The 23911-nt window shown below is 37.7% G+C and overlaps 2 protein-coding genes across 2 annotated transcripts in view; one reads left to right on the top strand and one right to left on the bottom strand.

Moving 5' to 3' along the window:
* LOC591886 (TGF-beta-activated kinase 1 and MAP3K7-binding protein 2) overlaps window positions 1–17179 on the bottom strand; it is a 30909-nt gene extending 13730 nt beyond the window's left edge. The window contains exons 1-2 of the mRNA XM_030994595.1: window positions 16902–17179; window positions 499–589 (exon numbers count right to left, since the gene is read on the bottom strand). Of these exons, the coding sequence (XP_030850455.1) occupies window positions 499–588 (90 nt within the window). The 5' untranslated portion in view covers window position 589; window positions 16902–17179. The remainder of the gene's footprint in view (window positions 1–498; window positions 590–16901) is intronic.
* Window positions 17180–22338: 5159 nt separating this feature from the next.
* LOC105440097 overlaps window positions 22339–23911 on the top strand; it is a 6105-nt gene continuing 4532 nt past the window's right edge. Inside the window, exons 1-2 of the mRNA XM_030994358.1 lie at window positions 22339–22515; window positions 23644–23808. Coding sequence (XP_030850218.1) covers window positions 22354–22515; window positions 23644–23808 — 327 coding nt within the window. The 5' untranslated portion in view covers window positions 22339–22353. The remainder of the gene's footprint in view (window positions 22516–23643; window positions 23809–23911) is intronic.

Raw genomic sequence — 23911 nt, 5'->3', positions numbered from 1 at the left:
AAATACGCTCTGACAATCATTACTTTGAATCTGCTCTGCAATTACTGCTGCTAACATATTAAAGTACAAACTTCGACCCCGGAACTCAAAAACAGAACCTGAAACCTAAACCTAAACCCAACATAAAATCCTATTGCAACCCATCCAACCATCTCATCAAATATTGCTTTGAGCAAATGTTAAATCACTAAGTACAATCATACAAAACAATGCAAGTAAACAAGAATATCATAATCATTATTCGCTGTGGGGTGAGTATTCAAATAGTGGAAAAAGTGGTATTCAAGTGCCGATCGGCGGTAAGCTATTCGAATATTAGTCCTAGGCCTAGTACATACATGTACATGTAGAGCCAGAAAGGAAGTAACTCAGTGTTAACGTACATGTACAACACCACAATAGGGCACTAACTCATATACGTTAACACGTACAGTTAATGCCTTTCTGACTATGAACAGACATAATAATGTACTCCTGCATATACATGTATGTACTCACAGTTCTAAGGCATTCATCAAAGACTGGTTCAGGTAGATGTGAGAAGCGTTGTCGTAATCGTTGTCGAACATCTTCCTCTACCAGAGCCATACTGACAAGTCAGAAAGGAAAAATAGAACATTTATCAAAGATTTAAAGGAAAAAATGCATACATACAATACATACTTGTGAGAAGCTATGTCATAACAAAAAATAGAATATTTGCTATACCTTTGAAGAAAATAGGCATGAAAATGACTGGGCTACATGAAGTAGGGACCCTAGAATGAGTTACACCCACCCAATATAGAAAAGTTAATTTGATAGTTTGATGCAACAATATCTTACTTGCTCATTTGATAATGGATTTTGAAAGACGATATCTTCCCACACTACTTCACTTTGTTTCCTTGAATAACATTTTTTATTGAAATTACAGGTACACGTACATACACATCAGTTTATTAAATTATTACATGTACATGTATATGTTTATTTCATAGAATTAATAGAATTTGCTAAATTCTTTACTACTGTATGTACAGTAAAATCAACAATTCTTTGCCACACCGTGGATAATTCTCCGTAGATAATTGCCGTGATATAATCAATACAGATTCAGATCAAATAGAAATCCTAGCACATCATAAAGCAGCTAAACTAATTATATTACAGCTGTTAAGTGTTATTAATCTCCATTATGAACAATATCCCATGTCAAATCACTCCATATACACAAGCCACATAACACACACAGTTTACTACACACGTACATGAATCCATATGCTGCAATACAATTATAACGTACATGTATGTAAGGCCCCTACATGTATGAGGCCTTGTGTACCGGTATACATTGTAAGTTCATACATGTGTACTTACAAGTGTACTTTAATACTCCACACACATGTACATGAATATTGTACATATTTTGCTTATGATCACTCGTTGATCACAGAGTATAATTATGGGGAAACAACAGTCACATGACCAAACTTGATATCACATGCTCATAAACTATATGGGCCAGTAAAGGTTGCACGAAGTATAGTCAGAAATAGTTTGAACATGATGTATATTACAACAAGTCAGCAATGTTCATGTACTACATGTATGTCAGTTGATGAATAATGTACATGTACATTGCAGGGCTACATGTACTGTACATCATCATAATTGTAGGACGGATGTTTCCATTTATTAATACTGTACCACTTCTTTCTGACCTACATGTACCTGACCCACTTTGATCTGACCCCCTTTTTTCCAGTTCATTTTCTACACAGAGGCGGCTTCATGAGACAGTTTCTGTGATTGGCTTTTTTGCTAGTGCATATTCTTGACATTATGCAAATTAGCCCCTGGGTCTGGCTCCTACTCCTAGTCCTATGCAGACACAGATATTTAGGCCCCAGCAGGTTGATCCCTGGGGCGCAGAACGGCAACTGTGGCTAGCAGTCGTGCAGTAATACATGTAGCTGCGATCACCTTCGCTTAACTTGGGGGGGGGGAATCTACCCCGTTACCCCCTCAAAACATGGTCCTGACATTTGGTCCATTACATTTCAATATTACCAAATCAACATGCATACCTCAGAAATCACAAATCTGACTCATTCTTAAATTTTCTCGCTCAAAGTGTCATTTTCAGGTACTTTTAATCATATTTTTGCGCCACCAAAAGATGTGAATTGTGCAATTAAAATTAGCATGTCATGAATATTCACTAGAAAAAAGCCAATCACAGAAACTGTCTCATGAAACTGCCTCTGTGTAGAAAATGAACTGGAAAAAAGGGGGTCAGATAAAAGTGGGTCAGGTAGGTCAAAAAGGAAGTGGTACAGTGGAAACATCCTTGTAGGACACACAACACAAACAATATTTTGTCAGGCCTATCATATAATTGCATGAATGTGTGATTAATAATTAGACGTCTGCTTGCGCTTCAATACATGTAACAAATCATTTTGTCAACATTTTTGTTTATTAGTACCTAATTTCATACGATCACTACTTAATAAAATCTAATAATGTTTTCACTATGAAGTGTGGATGCACTATTTGTTGTACTGTACTGAATTAAATACAACAATTAAGGCTCCTTCAAAACTGAAACCAATGCAAAAAAGCAGCCACGGTTTAATTACATGTAAATGAATGGCAACTGTTCGTAACAAAGGACTTTTGTGTATTTACTGAGTTTTTCATATATATTCATACAGAATATGAAGTGTATTATAATTAACGTCATTTAAAACAAAGTTGCGGTTTTGCTGTATCACCCTTACATGATCTATCCCTTAAAAAAATTGGATATTTCTTCCATTAAGTTTTTTGGTATTCAAAACTATATATGATAAAGAATAAACCACTCTATTGCAAAAGATATACAATTAATAAATATATATACAGTACATGTATACATAACATTGATTTATGTATGTGGATGCTTTCAAATCAAATGTCAAAAGTGACTTAAAATCAAAGAAAGATTGGCCAGAAGCCTACATGTATAAACAGATTCTACCGAATATAAATATCCGGGCCCGTCTTATAAACAGTTGCTATTAATCTCAAATTAGACGTGTATTTGTGATAGATATCAATCTCATCTCTATTTAAGACGGGGGCATGTACATGTACACTGTTTGCACAGTACATGTAAATGTACATGTAAGTTCTGCATGCATATGAACAATGTGCAACTTACCACAGGTACACGTACAATGTACATGTAACAGCAAGTCTAGTCTATTCACACCCCATCAGGTTCAATATCACACCTCTAAAGCACAAGTATTAAAGTTCTCAAGAGGGCATTTGTACATAAACACTTCCCACTCGCCTTTACAAGCCAATAAAATGTGAAATATACAATACAACCATTCAACTCTCGATCGGGGATTCCCCTATTGAACTCCCACACTGTCTGTACACTGAGGCCAACAAACTTGCCAGTACATGTAAACTGTACATGTGATTGCACTACCATTAACACAAAAGCAACATGATCACTGTCATGTGGACATGACCAGTATCACATGACTGACAAAATTCCCTTAGTGATATCAGTCTGAGCGCCACGTGAAATCAGTAGCATGTACATATATTTCCTCAGCTCATATATTTATGGCCATCCGGGATATGAATATGTAATGCGTCTCCAGGCGTCTGGTTTTTCTGCATTTTTTTAACAATAAATTTTGATCTACTGTACATTTCTGAAGTTGGTATCAATGGAAAGAAGAATAAACAAGGATTCGATATATCTAATATTCAGAGTCTTATTCTCACTTTTTAATTTGGAAAATGGCAACTTTGACCTAATAAATTATACTTGCATCTATGTACATGTATAAACATACATTAGGCAAATTACGTACATGTACATGTATACATACCGGTACACGTATTCACCGTTTTGAGGAGCACGGTCAAAACTATTGCTCAAGCTGATCTTAAAATGCTGGAGCGCTGTAATGGCAGCTAGGCTAAAGCCGGGTAACAATAAAAGCACCTCGGAATAGAATTTCTAGATACACGGCGCTATACAATGTACATGATGTACATGTACATCGCCTATTATTATTATTATTAAAACTGTACTATACACCGAGACGGACGAGCATACACTGTAGCGCAGGCTCAAGATTACTGAGAGAGCTAAAATGAGATGAAGAATCGATTGTTCACACTGCCTAGACATGAACAAGAGAAAAGTAAAACTGTGTTTGGGGGAGTTCTTTAATACTTTGCTTTAAATAGGAATTGAGACTCCCTTTCAAAGATTTTTTTTCTTATTTTTTTTTCTTTCTTTTGTATTTTTAAATACATTGTAAGAGGCATTTTAGAGCTTTCCACAGCTAAATCACTCACAAATCCCTTGAATCTTTTACTGGGTCAAGAACATAATTGAAATATAGGTTGTATACAGTATTGCTTGAAGTAAAGTAGACACAAATCCCCTACACTAGATCTCCTTGGTAAATAACAAATACAATAAATTGTCTGGTTTCAATGTGGTTTCTTTTCTAGGAAAGCAGTAGCAGAGAGAGTGTGTATGACTGTAGGTCTATGCATGGTAGCAGCTAGACAGATAACACTCAATAGAAAACCACAGGCTTTATTGGTTGTTGACATTTGGTCACTTGATCTATTAAACAAATCTTACATCATACATGTAAAGTGTAGGCTCATTTACACATCCCAAACACCTTTTCAACCAATTTGTTTTCAGGGCTCAGATGGTCTTTATTTTTCCTCCTGACACAAAAACAGGTAACATTTATTTATTCTGAAGTTCATACTAATGTAAGGTGTTTCAAGGCAAATTTTTCATCAATGGAACAACCATAAGCAGGGCGCGACAAACCCGCTTGCCCGACGTCCCGGGGCAACCAAATTGAGCCGTCGGGCAAGTAAATCAAATTATCACTTGCCCGATTCGGGCAAGTGATACTTTTACAGTAATTTCCTAGTGTCCAAGAACTCTACCATTCACCCGTCAACTTCTTACCCGTCGTCAAAATCCAGAAGCAAAAAAGCGATCGTTCCGATTTCGAAAAAACTTCACAGACAGCTAGCCAGCTCAGCTAGCTCAGCGCGCATGCAACAGTGACACTTCAAGCCATGAATGCCGCTCCGCCTCCACGCACGGCCGGCCGTGAGCTAGCTAAAGACAGCTAGCGCGATCGTACCAGCTGCGAGCTTATTCGCGCTCTCTCTCTCTAGCTCTGCAGGCCGCACCGACAGGCCTTTGCTATTCTCTGATTGCCGATTGGTTGAATCACGCCAAATATGACGTCATTATTCTAGGGAAATGAACACGTGCGAATCGGAATGGAATAAACAACAGGGATTTTCTAGTAAGTACAAAAAGTCAAATGTTTGATATTTATTCATAATGACTGTTAATGATTGTGAACATATTATTTAAAACTCGCTGCTCATATAAATCAGATGAATGTTTTTGTCTCGTTTTCAATTTATTACTGCGGTCTCAAGATCCGACCGAGCGAGTCATTTTGATAATAGTATCGAGACCCCCAGAATATAAGCCGTTGTTGTTTTGTTTTCATGGTTTTAGCGACGTTGTTTAGTCTAGTTTTCGCATACTTATCCGAGATTTATCGTAAAATATCTTCAATATTATTATTTAGTAAGAATTTACAAATTTTGGCATGATATTTATAGCAGTGAATGATGAAATAAAAATGTCCGTACTTTATTTAAAATAGTTGATTACCCATTATTTACATGACGTTTCTTGATGGAAGAGTTGACCCAAATTATTAACAGCTGAAAATTAGCCTACGTTTCCAAATGACAGCGGCTTGCACAGACACACACGTGCGTTGATCAGCTGTTTTTTCTCGATTGTGCTAGTAAACATGGAGGCACCGGCTCATTACGAGATAATAAATGCTTTAACCTCGAGTCCTTTTTCGCTTTAAAATTTTGGGCAAGTGGAAATATTGTTTGGGCAAGTAAATTGAAAACCCACTTGCCCGACAGGGCAAGTGGTGAAAAAAATTCTTGTAGCACCCTGCATAAGCAGCAAATCCCACCTACATGTACATGTACATGTAAGAATTCAAATTTGGAACAATTATTTTCTAGGGCAAAGGTCAATGTATTGCATTGTAAAAGAAAAACATTTTTTTCATTGTGAACAAGTGTAAATGTACATGTACGTACATCCTGTAGCGGTCTTTCAAAGCCAACATTAAAGGTAATACAAAGTTTTGGTATATGGTCATGAATTTGGTTCAAATGAACATATTGGAAGCATAAGCGAACCTACAATATTCAGTGATCGTTGTCGCGGTTGAAATCGAGTCTAAAGTTATGAAATTGTAAATAATAAAGACTTTATGTTGTATAGCTCCCTCTCAAGGTCAATATATCGATTAAGCTATAAAACAATGTTTCTTGACTAAAATCGACCGATAGCTCCCTCTCAAGGTCAATATATCGATTAAGATATAAAACAATGTTTCTTGACTAAAATCGACTTATTAGCTATTCCCGTTTGGAAATTATATATCACAACTACATATTCTGAGATTGTCATGGTCGGAGCTACCATTGTACGGCCGTAGGCGCCATTTCAAATTTTATCGAAATTTACCGGGAGCACCGGTAAATTTTTATATTTAATTTTTCTCAAAAACAGAAGTGTTTTAGGGGCTAAATTTTCTAGTGCTTATAATACATCCACAGGGGCTCCCAAATATATAAACATTGTAAAGAATCACTATCCACCCAAAACTTTGTATTACCTTTAAAGCAGTATTCAGTATTCTCTTGACAGTCCATCCAATAACAATCGTTAACAAAATTTAGTGCGCTTTATAAGTATTTGTTATTATTATTATTATTATTATAAACTTGACACAGATGAGGCTGAGGATTCTAGCTTTTCTGACCATGATCTGATTATTTTGAGGAAATATAAGGAAATACAATGGAAAAATCTTATCCATAATTCTACACATTCCATAAATTTTGTTGCATAAAAACATGCGAGAAGTTGACATTCCTTTAATCATACATGTATGTCCTCCACACTTGCCCAGCTTGCACTTGTTGCTTTAGTGGTATCGGAAATGAGAACAAGCTGAAAATGGCGGGACATAGTGCAATAGGACTTCCTCCATGGCATTCCGAGAACTGAAACTTCAAATTCCTTAATTATGCATCAATTTAGTATCTACTTCGAATATGTAACATGTTTTGCTAGTACTTTAACACAAGACTGCATACCAAACCCTGTTCTACAGTATACTTGTGTTAATGTTATAATGTATTATTTAGCCTAGTATTATTATCATATCCAGTGTACATGTACAGTGTGTCTTTATGCAACGGATTGAACAATGAAGGTACATCTGCCGACCCATTTTATAAAACCAAAATTCCTGTTTTTAAGCTTATGTATTTAGTGATATGTACATGTATGCACTGCAATTGGTTAAGTCACAGTGAGCCGCATACCGGTAATGAACTTGACAAGTCTCGTCAATATCCGATTGTGAATCAGCGTGCAGTGCATATTCACTAATGCACTCGTTAAAGTCAATTGTCTGAATATTATTTTGTATCACACATGCAAACGAAACAAATTACCATGTACATGTATGTTATGGATAAGTATTGAATTGAATCTTCATTGTGTAAACTTACTCGATTAGATTCCATAGGACTTTCTACAGCGTATTACTGTATTCTGTTACAACCAAAACTTGTGAATTTTCTTAATTATGCACAAATATCCTTTCGACTTACTGTATTACATGTACATGTACATGTACATGTACCAGGGCCCTCTTTCATGGGCACAAAATGTTCTAGGTTACCGGTATGATTCAAACCTCACAGTTTCTGGTGTGTGGATGAGGGTACCATAATGTGTTATTTGGCATGGAAGAAAACCACAAATGAACTGGCCTCGCCCATTTCTTAGAAAATTCAACCGCACCAGGACGCTTTGGGTGCTATAATCTTTATCAGAAAGGCTTTTACGATATTGACGCTACTGGGACTGGGATTTGGGGTATCATTTCAATTTGGGTATCCTAAAATAACTGCTAGATCTACTAATTTTGTTATTAGTAACTGTTATCAATAAAAAAGGTATGATTATTTTTATAAGATACTGAAATCCTTACATTTGATTGGCTATTGGCAGATTTGTCTTAAATCTGTCGCAATTGCTGTTGATCATCAAATGAAAAATCAAATTTTAAAGTCAAACCTGGGTTCTCCAAAACCCCTAATGACTATAGCCTAAATTTTGATTCACTGCGTTAGTAAACAAAGAATGACAAATATGTTAATAAACAAATGATGCCAATTGCTTTTCAGGTCACAAGAATATTCAAAGAACAATAGACAAAATTAATGACTTAGAACCCTGCCACCTCCCCCCCCCCCCCCCCCCCCCAAACCATGTACATGTATTGTATGGCTGGTAAAGAAAATTTACACATCAATTATTCACAGCCAAAAGAGCGCTAACTCTGTGTTCTGGCTCAAGACAAACGACATATTAAAGCAACTTGATGCAATGTACATATTTATGTATTAGGTTCTGAAGGGTACTACACTGTGTGGTGATTCCATGCAATGTGACCCATTGGACATATGACATTTATCCATTATTTCATCCAAACACTCATGATAGATATGACCATTTACTAATTGTTCTTTCTAGTATCATTAACATTAAATAGTCATGTCAAGAGATTTTCAACTTTTATTCTTGGATAAAATAAACATGGTACATGATATGTATATGTACAGTTGAACATGTAGGACACACTGCACAAAATCACTTAAACAACTCACACGAGTGAGTGATTGATTAATCCTTGAAGAAAGCCGAGTTGTATTTCAAGGAAACTGAACATTTTATCAATTTGTATTACTTTTCCTTAATCTAAAGTGCTAGTAGTATTTAAAGATAAAGTTGAGTTCTGGTCATGCGATTGCATTGTGAAAGAAACAGTGTGGAAACTATCGGAAAAAGTTGATCGTCTAGCATTTACATGTACAGTAGGTATTGGTGGGTACTGCAAGGTTCTGGAATCATCAAAATGATAAGAAATTTGGCCCAGTCTTGGTTAAGTTACGGGACTACACGAACACGTGGCATCTTTATCTGATGTTCTTCCACACTTGCATAAAAACAATGATAGCGCTCACAACTGGAAGGTACAGTACCGTATCTTAAACAGTAAAACAAATCTCAGACTTGCTATTCAAAGCTCATTTTTTCCATCTTATCCAATATTTTTTTTGTTTTTGTAATGCAATGATAATCAGAATGAAATTCAGCCCAACTCAGATGGTAGTGCATGTAAAAGAAAGTTTTCTCATAGTAGTCATTCAAAACAGTGAGGTATCATTATTGAAAGGCTGATTTCAACAACTAAAATTAATCTCTTTGTAACGGAACTTCAGGTTTTGTTTACAGATAAAATATCTGAAATGAACCACAACCACATCGCAAAACAATTTTGGGGTGGTTGTTCCCCATCAAATGATCATCCATATCACCCACATCATCATACAATGAAGAAATAATGTACTTCCTGTTCCTGTATATTTGTGGTACATCAATTGCAATAATCAATCATAGCTTAAATTACAGAATGATAGATAGATAGATGGATAATTAAATTGTAGATTACAATGTATATGTACTGTACATTACATGTACATGTACCAGTAAATATGTAAAGCATGGCACTTCCTGTTTATAAAACCCTTAAGCTACAGTCCCATATACGTCCCGGACCGTCCCGGACCATCCCGGACCCCATCCGGGGTGATCCGGGATTCGGTCCGTGTTGACACCGTGTTGGCACCGGGTGGTCCTGGATGGTCCTGGATGGTCCTGGATGGTCCTGGATGGTCCTGGGCGGTCCGGGAGTCGACCCCGGATGTTTTTGACGGTCAAAAACTGCCGGGGTGGTCCGGGACGGTCCGGGACAATAGTTTGATCCGGGGTGATCCGTGTAGCCACCGTGCTGGGTCCGGGGTCATCCGTAGTGGCGCCGGGGCGGTCCGTGTTGATCCGTGGCAGTCCGGGAGTGAGTTATTGACCGCCCAGGACCATCCAGGACCATCCAGGACCACCCCGGTGCCAACACGGTGTCAACACGGACCGAATCCCGGATCACCCCGGATGGAGTCCGGGATGGTCCGGGACGGTCCGGGACGTATATGGGACTGTAGCTTAAAAGCATCACACTTTTTTGAACAAAACATCCCGGACCATCCCGGATCACCCCAGACCATGGTCCGGGATGGTCCGGAGTGGTCCGTGCTCGTCCGTGCTGGTCCGGCTTTATATGGGACTGGGGCTTTAAATATTACCTCTGTACTTACTGTACATGTATAACGTTACATATACATGAATGTAGATAAAGTTTGTCTTCCAGAACACAAAGACATGTTCGAAACACACCTTGTTTAAAACATGGTGACAGTTGTGTTCTAGAGAAATGTGCAAATGTCATTTTTACTCGTTTTAAACATGTTTGAGATCACCTATAAAAATAAAATAAAAAATGAAAAATGAAAAAACAGAGGGATACAGTTTAAAAGTTACACTTTAGAACCTCATTTGTGCCTAAATCAGGTTTTCTGAAATCTCAAAAGATAATAGAATCTGATTCTGCAACCCCCCCCCCCCCCCCCCCCCCCCATAAAAATAAAAATAAAAAATGAGAGGTATATAATATGAACATGTAACTTTGATTCAGTTTTCCATCCAAATATTTTTTTCAATCTGTGTATCATGTTCCAGATTTTGAAAGCACCCTTCAACGTTTTAGTTTCTGAAGTGGAACAAAAAGTACTTCCTCTTGAACAGACTGTGATGACAATGATGCCCGCAGAGTTGAACATCATATCCTGTTTCATGCTAATAAATGATAATTACCCCTTAGCTTATCATAATGACAGTTACTACTCACACAAGGCATTTAATTAACTGCAGTAATACAGGGCTTCAATATTTTTTTATTTCTAGGTTAAATTTGATATCTTTTGTTGCTGTTGCATTTGGTTATTTTGTTTACTTGTGATTTTGTTTCATTATATTGGGTCCTTTGTGGGGGTAAGGGGTTTCTGAAGAAAAGAAATACAAAAAGAAATCACGATAATGATAATGAATGTTAAGCGGTGACCAGCAACAATCCTAAAGCATGCTAAATGCTAGACAGAAATAACCGTCTGGTATGGGTCATTCTTTAATAAAACTGACATTTGTCATCTATAATCGGAGGTCTAGTGGAGCCAGACGTACATGTACACTGTAGTCTCAGTGGAACAACCTACATCAGGCCTTAAATTTCGTCATTTTTAGGGCAAGGCCAGTTTGGCCTTAAAGTACCTCATATTTTTAAGGGCACCAAGGCCACTACAAAGGGCACCAAGGCCAAAATATTTCTACAAAAAGGGCATCGAGGCCAAAAAAAAATTGATTCTATTTTTGTTAGATGTCATGTGTATTTTATTATGAAACTTGTGCGGGATCAATTTCCCATGACTTTTAGCACCAGCTTCTTCACAGAATGTATAGAGGTCTACGGTACATACAAACAACGGCGGCAGCCCCCGCAAGCCTTAGATTAAGCAGCCAGGAGCAAGGGGCAATTTTTTTTTCTAAAGTTGCCCTAGGCCCCTTGCCCACGCAAATTTACCAGAGCAAGGGGTAATTCCCTAAAAACCAGGGGCAATTTTCCAAAAACAGATAGACTAGGCCCCTAATCTAATTATAAGTTCAAAGATACAATGTAAATTTCATAATGTGAACAGAACGATCAATTTAATAACTTTTTAAGCTCAACAATATCAACAGGAAAGATTGATTAAGAACATCAAACTTGCACATTAAACAGTATTTTAAAGTAACTAAAAATATTGATGAGCAAATGAATAAATAAATTGTAAATTTCACAAACATCGAAAGTCAGAAGGACTTGGCAAGTTTACCAGGTATCCCAAATCGAAATCGCACCTCACACACAAACCTTCCGCCACACTTTCGGTAGCTGGTAGTAGGAGCAAATTTGAAGAAATTATCTTTTTGATTGTTGTGTTAACAAACCCAGAGAAAAAAATAAGTTTTTCATTTCGGGGGCTCCATTTCAAATTTTTGGAAATTTTCTCAGGCTACTTTTTCAACTTTCGGGGGCTTTTTTTCCATTTCGGGGGCTCTTTTTTCTGGGGCTACTTTTTCATTAATTCATAAAAGGATAGACCTAGGGGGTCTACAGTTTGTTGAGATTTGTTTAGTAGGCTAAGGTTTCGGGCTTCCTGCTTCATAAAATTTGCCTATCAAAAAAGAAACCCCTTTTTCTAGTTCAATAACTAAGTTTTCATGCATTGATTTGATGCAAGAACTGTGACATAATAGACATTAGATTGTGATTATTTCTAGCCATGAATTTCGATAATCATTTTTCAAAGTACAATTTTCACAAGAAAATCAGGAGTCGTTTAAAAACTTAGACATTAGTAATACTTTTACTAATTCTAAGCTCAGGTTTCGTACATTTATTCATGAAACTATATTGAAATCGCGGCAATAATGATGCAAACCAACAGATAGCAATTTCAAAGTGTCAAAACTCTTTGATTCGAGCTCAGCTAGCTCAGCTTAACTCACACACTTCACAGCGCACAGCGTAACTCCAGGAAGCTCCAACACCGGCACCACAGGCGTGCGCCTGCAGTGCTGGTGTTGGAGCCTCCTGGAGTTAACTGCAGCGCAGCGTCAGTCATGGTGATTTTGTCTGATTTTCTTTACTTTGAAGAAATAATTATCAAAATTACGTAAACATGGCGATGTTGGAAAATAATCACAAAATAGGCTTTAATTTCATACCTCTATTCATGGAAACTTTATAAAATTGCGGCAATCATGATGGAAATTGATTACAGTTTCGCGATTAGTGGTCTAGGTTCAGCTAATATGATCCACCAAAACAAAATCGACCGCGAAAAACTCGACCCCTACTCGATCTCGCAACTGCGAAAATGTACGTGTTTTGGCATACTTGCGTGCGACATGGTAAGCCAGGTCAGGTATGGAATATGGCTCGTATGGCTTTTTTTTTTACGACCGATTTTTGGTGTATACAATTTTACACGGAGATTGGGCAGCAAACTGTTCGTGATTTCTTCTAATAATTTATGGGCGCATTTTCACGGAAAACACTTGCGCCTTGCCGTCTAGTTTTAACTTTTAGATGATTATGGGCGCAATTGGTTGTTTTATGAGCGCAAATTTCGAAAAAGGGGCACGTCCAGTTGGAAAAAAAGGCACGTCGGCCAGTTTGAAAAACAGGGCACGGCCTTTTTGGCCGTGAATTTATCTTTTTGGGGGAGGGCACCACGGCCAGTCATAGGGGCATCGACAGCCTGGCCGTCGATGGCCGTCGATTAATTTAAGGCCTGCTACATGTACGATATAGAGAGACTGAAGCTTTTGGTCTAGCTAAATGCTTGCCTGAGAAAGCAACAACTACCATCTTGGTTGGTTGTTGTTTGTTTTACCTGATTGCTAAGAAAGCATTGTAAGTAAGCTTGGTTTCGAACCCAGGACCTCCTGGTTACGAGATCACTGCTCTACCACTATAAGCCATCACGCCTCCTTGCAACATGCAATCTGCATGCTGACTTTCGACACGTGACATGCAAAACAGGTTAATGCAATAGTTTGTAACTACTTGTAGGTTCTGGGGATAGAAGCATCCATAAATCTTAATACTTTTCACTGCCCTAAATTAATCACAACTTTGTAACTTTAATAACTTTAATAAAGAGGTAGGACGTAGGAGTTGAGATTAATTTCAAGTCGAGATTGATTTGAATCACTCGCAACAATTTATAAGACTGGAGCCCAGGGACTAAAATGTTGATTGTATTTATCAACTCGTCTATTGTTGAGACTTGAGAATACCCAGACTTCTTGATATTTTTTCTTCCAAAAATAATGCAGCCTTTACGCCGGCAAATACGCTAATATTAATTGTGCATCAGTCTGAAACTCGTCAAGTACCTGTAGTGATTGGATGCTTCGCGGCAGCTCCGTTAAACGGGCCCTTCTTTTACTTTTGCAATGCATTGGCACGAACTTAGTTCAAGATCTATCGGCAGATGTTGTTTTTGGAAGTTTATTTTCGTCTTCATGTCAACAATGCAAGATAAAATTGTCGGTAAGATGTGTGGAAATGTATAGTTATTGTACTGTTCGTAGATCTAGTCCAATATGTGCAAATTCGTGATGGTTTTGACTTACTTTTTAAATTTTTTTTTACTCTTTCGTCGCATAGGCCGCACCTTGACTTTTTGATATTTTCTCTTCCAAAAATACTGCAGCCTTAACGCCGGCAAATACGGTATGAGATTGCTCGGTCACTTGGGAATTTAATGTTTACTGTAGCAGGGTTTGGAATACAGTGCATTTTACTGGGCTCTATTTTTACCTATGAGATTGTTCGGTCTCTGTATACATGTACTTTACATAACGCCCGCCCCCTGGAAAGGCCAAAACTTCACCGGTGCTGGCAAGGAGGGTCCTTGACCCATCCACCAGCGGGAAACGGCGTGACCCCGCACTGCGGTACGGGAGTAGTTTTAAGTTAGTTTTAGTTTATTTTAAGTTAGAAGTAGGCTTCAAACTCATTACATGTACGTGGGGAATAATGTAGTGATTCAGCCCGAGCCAGTAGGGCTCTGACGTATATAAACGCATATGCGTGCAAGTCCCGCATTCGGCGGCACCCGCGGATTGTTTTCATGGCCATACCCAATACTGGATATGTCAGATTTGACCTGGAACTGCAAGCGAGCTACATCAAGCCGACTGCTTGTTCCCCTGAATCTCGAATCAACGCTTCAAGTGGAGCTCCATGCGTCGGTGACTACAAGTCTTCGAGATATACAGTTCTACAAGCTTATGGTAGGATTTACCCTTACTTGAGCTTCTAAATGTATGTAATTATCAGTATAGTAGTTAAGTAATAATCGCCCCCGTCACTATATACCACTTACACACAATGTACATGTACACACCTACATGTACATGTAAAAGGATGAATGTTCACAATTTATGCGAGCGAGCGAGTGAGCAAAAAATGACACCTTACCGTAGATACTATATGTTAAAAACGCATTTTTTAGAGGTGTCTTGCGGCACCCTGGTTGAAAAAACGCTGCTCTAGACTATCTTCACAGAGAAAGTCATGTACCGCCTACTGGTACATATTATACAAATAATGAATGGTTACGAGTTTAATAGTGTGAATATTTTCATGAGTTGAAAGATTAACATTCTATTCAACGAGGCGTCAGCCGAGTTGAATAGAATTAACGTTAATCTTTCAACTCATTATTTGTTTTATACAACATCGAAGAAGATCTAATAGAACGTTAATCAACAAATTATGCTTTACTCCTTATATTAAAGATAAATTAAAGTTGGGGTCAAGCCTTCTCGATTACATTCAGATTGCCTTCACGTCAGATACACGCAGGGATACGAGCGCGCACGGCTGAAAGGTACGCAGTCTGCATGTAACCAAAAATGCACGACCGTGCAATATAACATCTATTGAATATCATGTGACCAACAATACTCCAATCAAATGACAAGGATCCACGTAGGTGTTGTATAAAATAAAATAATTTACTTTTATCTCACAATTTGATTGAGGTTCATTGACAAATACATGTACAGTGTCCATTATCAAGTCTAGAGACTATGCTTTTTTGCAAATAGTATAATTTGAATGGTTTCATTGTCTTGATGATCCTCAGTAAACAGTAGGGACGCTGGTCAAAAAATGAGGATCGTCTGCATAAATAAGGATATCCTCGTGAACAAATCGCGTCCTAAAAATAAGGATCGTCTGCATTTTCGCGAACGTTTTTCTTCTTTGGCGCTCTGCGGGTGTACAGTGTAACTTACATATCATGTATGATGTAGGATTCCCGATCTGCGCGCCGGCAATGCTAAAAACAGATTCCGCGTAATAAAATATCCCCAGTTCACCGTCGACTTTTATGGGTTGTATGTCTTCCCGAGGATTAATCGTTCATAACGTGAAAGTCTCTGTACAAAGCAAGTGTGAAATGCATCAAGGTGCACCATCGCGGAATTAGTCTTTCGCATCGCCAACACACGGATCATGGGTAGAATTTTATGTAATAATAATAATAATAATAATAATAATAGCCTAATAGTCCACTCCAAATTTTAAGACATTACATTGAAAACCTTATCTGAAGTACGAAGAAATGTCTGGTTATACATTTCTGGTCCACGCATCACACCTACTGTACATCACTAGACTACACGATTTTTGGCCTTGCTTGCCTAGTACCTCTACTTTACTATATCTAGTCTAGATCTAGACCTCTCTCAGTCTCTGTCTGTCTCTCTACACTACTATCTACTCTAGACAATATTTCATGTAGACCCTATGTGGGGTTGCAAAATAATGCCAAATTTTAGTAAAAGTGTGCTGATCAGCATGATCAGTTCCTCGCACATTGCTAATATTATGCTAGCACATTTGCTATACGAAAGACCTGATATTAGCGAAATTACATTTAGCATTCTAAATCACCAAATGTGAGTTTTATAAAAGAATTCCCCTAGACCTACCAGACGGTTACAATCTTATGAGATAGTCTATAGGCCTAGATCTAGAGTCTATCTGTCTGGGCTAGCTAGTTGCACTTCACTAGTTGTGTAGTGCATTTGTAGCACACACACACAACACAACTCGATCACGACTCAGCTCAAACGCCCAACTTTTTTCCACCATCACTCAAATTCAATCATCAACAGATATTCTATTAATAACATTTCAAATTGTAGTTGATTCCCTTTGACTACTTACATCGTAGAAAGGTTCTGACTCCTTTACGGTGCGATAGAGCCATTCTTTTGGATATTTCAATAATCTTTAGAAGTTAATCCCATAATTCTACTCGTCTGTCTCTGGCTCGATCGAGTCTCGACGGTACGATCGACCATATAAACACGTAAATATGTGCAAGCACTAGAATATTGAATAAGACGTGCTACCGTAGTACGAATATATGGAGTACTAACAGCAGTAAGTTGATTTCTACGTTGTGTGGCTGCAATATGCCATATAGAATTCACGCATGACTAAAGACCTTTGACCAAGGGACTTTTCTAACTAGGAATTGGTAGCAAGATACCACAAGATGGCATCCTTCTAATTAATCTAAAAACTTCCTGAATTAGTTCTTTCTTCCAATTATATAATCTTAGTTTAATACATGTGTTTACTAATTGTATGCATACTTCCGGAAGCTAGGTCTCCCTTGACTATTCAAAAGCTTGTCAGAGGCTTGTCAGACATAGCAACATTTATGTATGCAAAGTCGATTAATTATATGCCCGTATATAGCCTACATCTATAGCAGAACGTAACCAGCGGTTCTACAGAGAAAATCTAAATTTTAAAAAGTCCACCCTGATAATTCTGTATGAATAAAAACAGAAAAAGTAGAGAAAACATTTGTTAAAGTTTGAGCAATATCCGATTATGAATAGGTATTAGGAAAGTTGTAATTTGAGGGAATTTGTCATCAGTGGAACACAAATTGTCAACAGTGTAAACTGCCAAGTATTTTGCGAGGTCCTCTCCAAATACAGGAAATTCCATAAACTTTCATTTTCTTATTTAATAATGACGAAATATATTTGTTTTATACAAGGGGTTGTATAAAAACAATTGCAATATATATATATATCAAAAGGAAATTCAAACTTGATAGCAAATTATTCTAGAGGAAAGCAAATATTAAGAGAAGTAGACTGGTGAAGGTTTGACTGAAATCCGACCAAAAAAAAATGATTATATTGAAAGTTGTGATCCCTATAATTATGATGGGCTCTTCTTTGTGATGTAATGGCAGACAAATTTCCTTTTTTTTTTTGTTCCAACACACACAATGACAAAAATTTAAATTTTCAAAAATGAATGACCCGGAAGAGTCTATTCTCGTCATACGACCTATTCAAACACTGGCGTAGTAATGGAGGGGGGGGGGGTGGCTTGGGGCAGTTGCCCCCTCAAATAAAATTCAAACGTGGTTTATTTCCTATTCGATATCAGTGGTTTACAAATGTTGCTGAAAATAATGACATAATTTTTCAGAATTTTTTCTCACTTTTTTGTAAATTATACTTTATTAAGTTGGAAAATGGCAAATTCCCCAATTTACAGTCATATGCTTATTTAGAAGGCTAGGTGTCAGAGTCCACAAAACGGTGGGGCTCCGGGGCTCGACCCCCCCCCCCCTGTTTAAAAAAAAAAAATTAAAAATGTTAAAGAGAAATAGAAGGAAAAAAAAGAATAGCGACCTGCCAGTGTCACAAATGAGGTATCAAAATCATGACGCTAATCTGACCACCCAGAAACGCAGAAATAAAAACAAAACAAACAAACAAACAGCGAGGTCCATGAATATCCCAATGATGATAGGCCTACAAATTGTTGGAGGGTGTGATTAATTATTTAACAGAAGCACTTGGGCAGTATTCTCCAATTAATATAGAACATGTAAATGTAGTTGCCGAGCTTAATTATATATTTTTTTTCTCGCAAGTAATAAAATCATTTTCAGTGGCTGGTTTCCCGAGGCTGGTTTGTCACGGTCTTGTCGACTTCGTATCCCTACAGCGCCCACAGACTTACTTCGTTCATCTTATTGTTATTGAGTGTTTTTCTCCTTCTTGTTGTTTATCTTATTATCTTTTTTTCTAACTTTATTTTGTATACATTTATTTGCTTATGTATTTCTTTATACATATAAAGGCGATGGTGTTGAAGATGACGATAACGATGATAATGATGATACACTCTAAAAAAATGTTGGGCAAAAAATTGCCCAATTTTTACCCAACATGAGGGCGATTATGTGTCCAACCAACTGTTGGGTAAATTAAAGATTTTGCATGATTTACCGAGTTCTGGATAAAAAGAAAATACCCAACTTTTAACCGACAAAAATTCTCACCATAATGTGTAGCATAATAGACAGTATACTACTTGGGCATATAAGTTGGATAAAATATTATATATGTTTATTTTTTTTAAAAAGGACATTAGCGCCGCGGCGGGAGTCGAACCGCGAACCTTGTGATTCACAGTCCTATCCACTCGACCACGACACCTCTAATATAAGAATTAGACCCCATTATGTTCCATAATGTTGCCCAACTTACATTTGCCCAACTAATTTTGAACATTTAATTGGATATACATGTAGTAAATAAATTTTAGAAAATAACCCAAATGTTGGACAAAAATGGCCCAACTTTAACAAAGTTTAGTTTGCCCAATAAAATTACCCAATTATTTCATCGGTCACTGCATGGTTGGTAGAAAATAACCCAATTATTGGACAACATTTGCCCAATATCGATTTGCCAAGTAACACCTACCCAACCTATTGTTTACCTGCCATTAGGTAACTTATAGTAAATGGTTGGGAGAAAATGACCCAATTATCGGACAAAATTTGCCCAAATTCGATTTACCCAGTAATATCTGACCAACTTGTTTTTACAGTGTAACGATGACGATGATGATGACGATGATTTTTAATATAAAAAACTCTTCATGAATTCGTATTATCAAAACGATTCATAGACCAATGTGATGCCCCATTTCGATTTTGTCCAACTTGAACTTGTATTCTAATGTACTTCCCCCATCTATGTTCATTTACTTTATATAATTATAATAAAAATCGGTATGATTCTTAACATGGTGTTCGTTATTGATATTTTTCTCCATCCGTCTTCAGCAAGTTTATTTCAAATCAAATCAAAGAGTAACGAGTGATGTTAAAAGAATAATGCGACTAGGAGCAAACATACGACATGACCAACGACCAGCCATTTCATCTTGAGATGTAGACATGAAGCTATACCAATTCAATGATTAAATCTGATATAATATATTACTGAGGTTTTAGCAAAACTTGTTCTAAAGTTGCCTCCATTTCTCCTTCCCGTCTTTTCACGTCTGCTTATTTTCTTGTATAGAGCAGCTCAGGAGAATAACTGAAATAATTTTGCGTAGGAAAGCCCCCCCCCCCCCCCCCCCCCCCCCCCCCGGCCCGCTAATTTTTTTTCTTCCCAAACAGGTTTGCTAATGCTAATATTTCCGGTCATCTGATTGGATGATATGTTACGTCATTAGCAATGACGTAACCGTTAGGGTGAGTGATAGGGTTATAGAAATCATGCAGAATCACTTGTCATTAACCCATCGTTGGCTCAATCGGGTAAGGTCAGCGTAATACAATCTTAGAGTTGTGGGTTCAAGTCTCAGTTTATTCAGTTAATTTTTGCCTTTATAAATAGTGAGGCAAACCAATAAAAAAAAAAAAAAAAGTCTAATTGTTTATGACCTTTTTCCAAGCTGCTAACGACGTAGAACATATCAGCCATTGAGAAGAACGGAAATATAAGAAATTGAAAACCTGTTTGGGAATAAAAATTTCGCCCCCCGGCCCCCCCCCCCCCCCAAAAAAAAAAAAAAAAAAAAATCACGCGCATGCGTATTATTACCAGTGGTAGCTAGCTAGAGCGGTGCGAGACTATAAATGTGTGTTTTAACGCTGCTGAATGCTCTTGACGTGATCTATACACGGTAGGCTAACTAATATAAATCGGAATTTACGTGTATAAAGTAGGGATAAATTGAAGTTAAGTTAACGTAAGATTGTTGCCTTGTTGGCTAAAATTCAGATTCGCTCTCCAGTACCTGTGGCATGTTTCACTGCCAGACGGCTAACTAAGATGAGTGATGTGCTTGCGCTTCGGCGCCCCGGCCCTGCCCGCGCCGCGCGCAGCGCTGCTCTTGGAGCAGTCTTGGAAATAACCAGTTCGGTGTGTTTACATCTACCGTAGATCGGGTTTGAATCAACCGCAGAGGTCAGCGACAAGCTAATTAGGTCAACCATTATTCGTTAGATATTACTACTAACTTTAGTCTTTGTTATAATCTATATAGTTTTCTTAAGTTTGTTCTATCTTAATTCTTAGAAATAAAGTAACTTTACTAGACCTACCCCTGATCTACAGTTAGATCTAGATTAGTTTGATGCCTGGCCTGCATGGATGATGGTGTTGACTGTTGTGTGTATACACCGATTCGGGCGACTTCTGGTGGAAGTGCGCCCTCATAAGGTGACGCCATAACTGGGGGGCGTCTGACTGCAGCTAGCTAGCTTACATTGCAACGGGTATGCTATACCTATACCGAACCTCGCCCAGGCCGGCCAGGGTCGCTGCTCCGCTAGCTAGTAACCGCTCTCGAGCTCTCTGTACTGTCAGCTGGATCGGAGAAGCCCCCCAGTTATAGCGCCGCCACCGGCGGGCAGGTACATAAAACCCCCAAACCGAATCGGTGTATAGGAGAGGCGGCCGCGGAGGATCGACTGGACGCTCAACAACAAGTTTGCGAGAAGCCTAGACCTAGTAGATCTAGAGTCTACTACTAAACTTAATGTTAAGCAAAGGCAAAGGCAAAACTGTCACTATCGCCAATGACAATGCCATGGATTTAACTTAAAATTTGTTAACCAAGTCTATCCATCATTCATAGACCTAGACTCTAATATTTGTCATCTGGTCATTCATTATTGTCAAACAGAATTCTTAAAATAATTTATAAATATTGCATGTAGAGTCTAGTCTAGATCTAAGTTAGGTCTAACTATTGTAAACTTCTTCACTTAAATCACCTGTCCATATAAGTTATAGACCTAACCATGATAACCAACCTGTCCAGACGTAGATTGACATTTCTAACCTACCATTGCCCAGAAAATGACATAGACCCTAGGTCTAGTCTAGTCTATCCAACTTGGACCTAGTCTAGTTGACCTCAGTCTTTGAATCTCAGATCTAGATAGATCTGTTTTATTTAGTCGGTCTGATTTTTTGATTTTTTTTTTTTTTATACTACAGTAGTTATAACGACGGTCAATATTATTTGTTCAGGACAGTTGAACTTATTTATACCAAGTAAAGACAAAAGTAAACCTTGGGTTGGGTGAACAATTATTTGTATCACTGTTGATTGATTAAGACTAGACTAGACCTCCACATCACAAAGTGCAGAACACAAGTATTTATTGGCTGAAATGCTATTACTCCTGAAGTTTATTGTAACTTTAAGCAAGTGGAATAGATTTGTAGACCAGTCTACATATAGATCTATTAATATTATACTGAAGTGTTTTTTTAGCTTTGCTTGAAATTTTCTCAATTGAATTATGCAGTGCTCCCTGACATAGAAGATGTCTACTTCTAAGAAGCATCCTCCATTGACCTGCCAAGAATTAAGTAAGCAATGCAACGATGTTGATTCCAGTTCTGTGCAGCTACGTAGTCGTTTGAAACGTCGAAGTCTTTGTAAGAACGCATCTTATGGATCATATCAGCCAAGCATGTACAGAAAGGTATGGGGTACAAAGTGAATCCGGACACCTACACCCTGGACATCCACCCCCCCCCCCCCTGTATAATCACCCCCAGTCAACTACCCCCTAGGAGAACTACCCTCTAGGACAACTACCTCCCAGACAACTACCCCCAGACAACTAGTACTACCACCTAGAACAACTACCCCCAAGGACAACTACCCCCGGACAACTACCCCCTAGAATAGTGGTCCAGGGAGTTGTTGTCCTAGAGGATCGTTGACGTAGAGGGTAGTTATCCAGGGGGTAGTTGTCCGGGGGTAGTTGTCCGGGGGTAGTTGTCCGAGAACCAGTACAAAGACCCTCCTGCATCGAAAGTTGCATTTAAGTGCAATTTTATAATATATGCAAGAGGCTTTCTGCTGATGTGCTATCTGTTTTCCCTTTTATTTTGGGGATCCGCTCGCTAGTGATAAGGACCACTTTTCATAAGGATAGTTATTCATTAGGACAGCTATTCATAATTTGAGAAAAGGGTCATTATTCATAAGGACCGCTATTCATAATTAATTTAGTTTTACCCATTTGATTTCCCTATGATTTTAAAATATACTCCTCTACAAAACAAGTGATATGGAAGTAGTCTATAGAAGTAATACATGTAGGACCAGTATTTTTCTTGGTAAAAACTACCTAAGAACAGACAAATATCTTTAAAATTCAGCTCTCACTCAAAGATATTAGTGAAACCTAGAAAATTGACCTCTCTGTAAATAACTATTCCCATTAATTACCGGTATTCCTTTTTGTTTTAGTTTTCTCTGTTTGATTTTCCTATGGTGTTGAAATATACACTCCTGTATAAAACTAATATTTTTAATGGTAAAAACTACATAAAAACAAGAGGTATCTTTCAAATTCAGCTCTTACTAAATAATAGTAGCAAAACATTTTTTTTTTCCTGCAGATGTCCACCAAGTTATATTGGTGGTAAAGTAGAGATTTGAGCATCATTTTTAGCCAACCTTTTTATCTTTAATAAATAATATTTGACTTTTCATTGGTGTTAAAAATTCTAGGATCTATGTCATTATATTATCATTCTCATCTTAACTTGATATGAAGTTAATCAATATTGTTTAATTTTCTGATTTGACATTCTTCTAGGTTTCAGTTGGAAGTGTTTCACAAAGTCTAGATCAGCATTCAGAAAGTGAGCCAACAGGGACGAGGTTTTATCACAGTAGGCTCGAAGAACTCTCAAAAGAATTGGAGACGCTAGATGATCATTTCATTGATAATGATGACGACAGTGATGATGACCAGGAAGAGGTGAAATACTTGCATCCATATTTTTCAGATTTCATAAGATTAGATTATTAGTAATCAAGTAAATCTTTGAAAGAAAGTGAAAACCAAAGAAATTGTATGTTGT

Source organism: Strongylocentrotus purpuratus, unplaced genomic scaffold (genome assembly GCF_000002235.5).
Source record: "Strongylocentrotus purpuratus isolate Spur 01 unplaced genomic scaffold, Spur_5.0 spur5_scaffold_21, whole genome shotgun sequence".
NCBI lineage: Eukaryota > Metazoa > Echinodermata > Echinoidea > Camarodonta > Strongylocentrotidae > Strongylocentrotus > Strongylocentrotus purpuratus.
The sequence above is the reverse complement of the archived record's forward strand: the minus strand, read 5'-3'. Positions and strand labels throughout refer to the sequence as shown.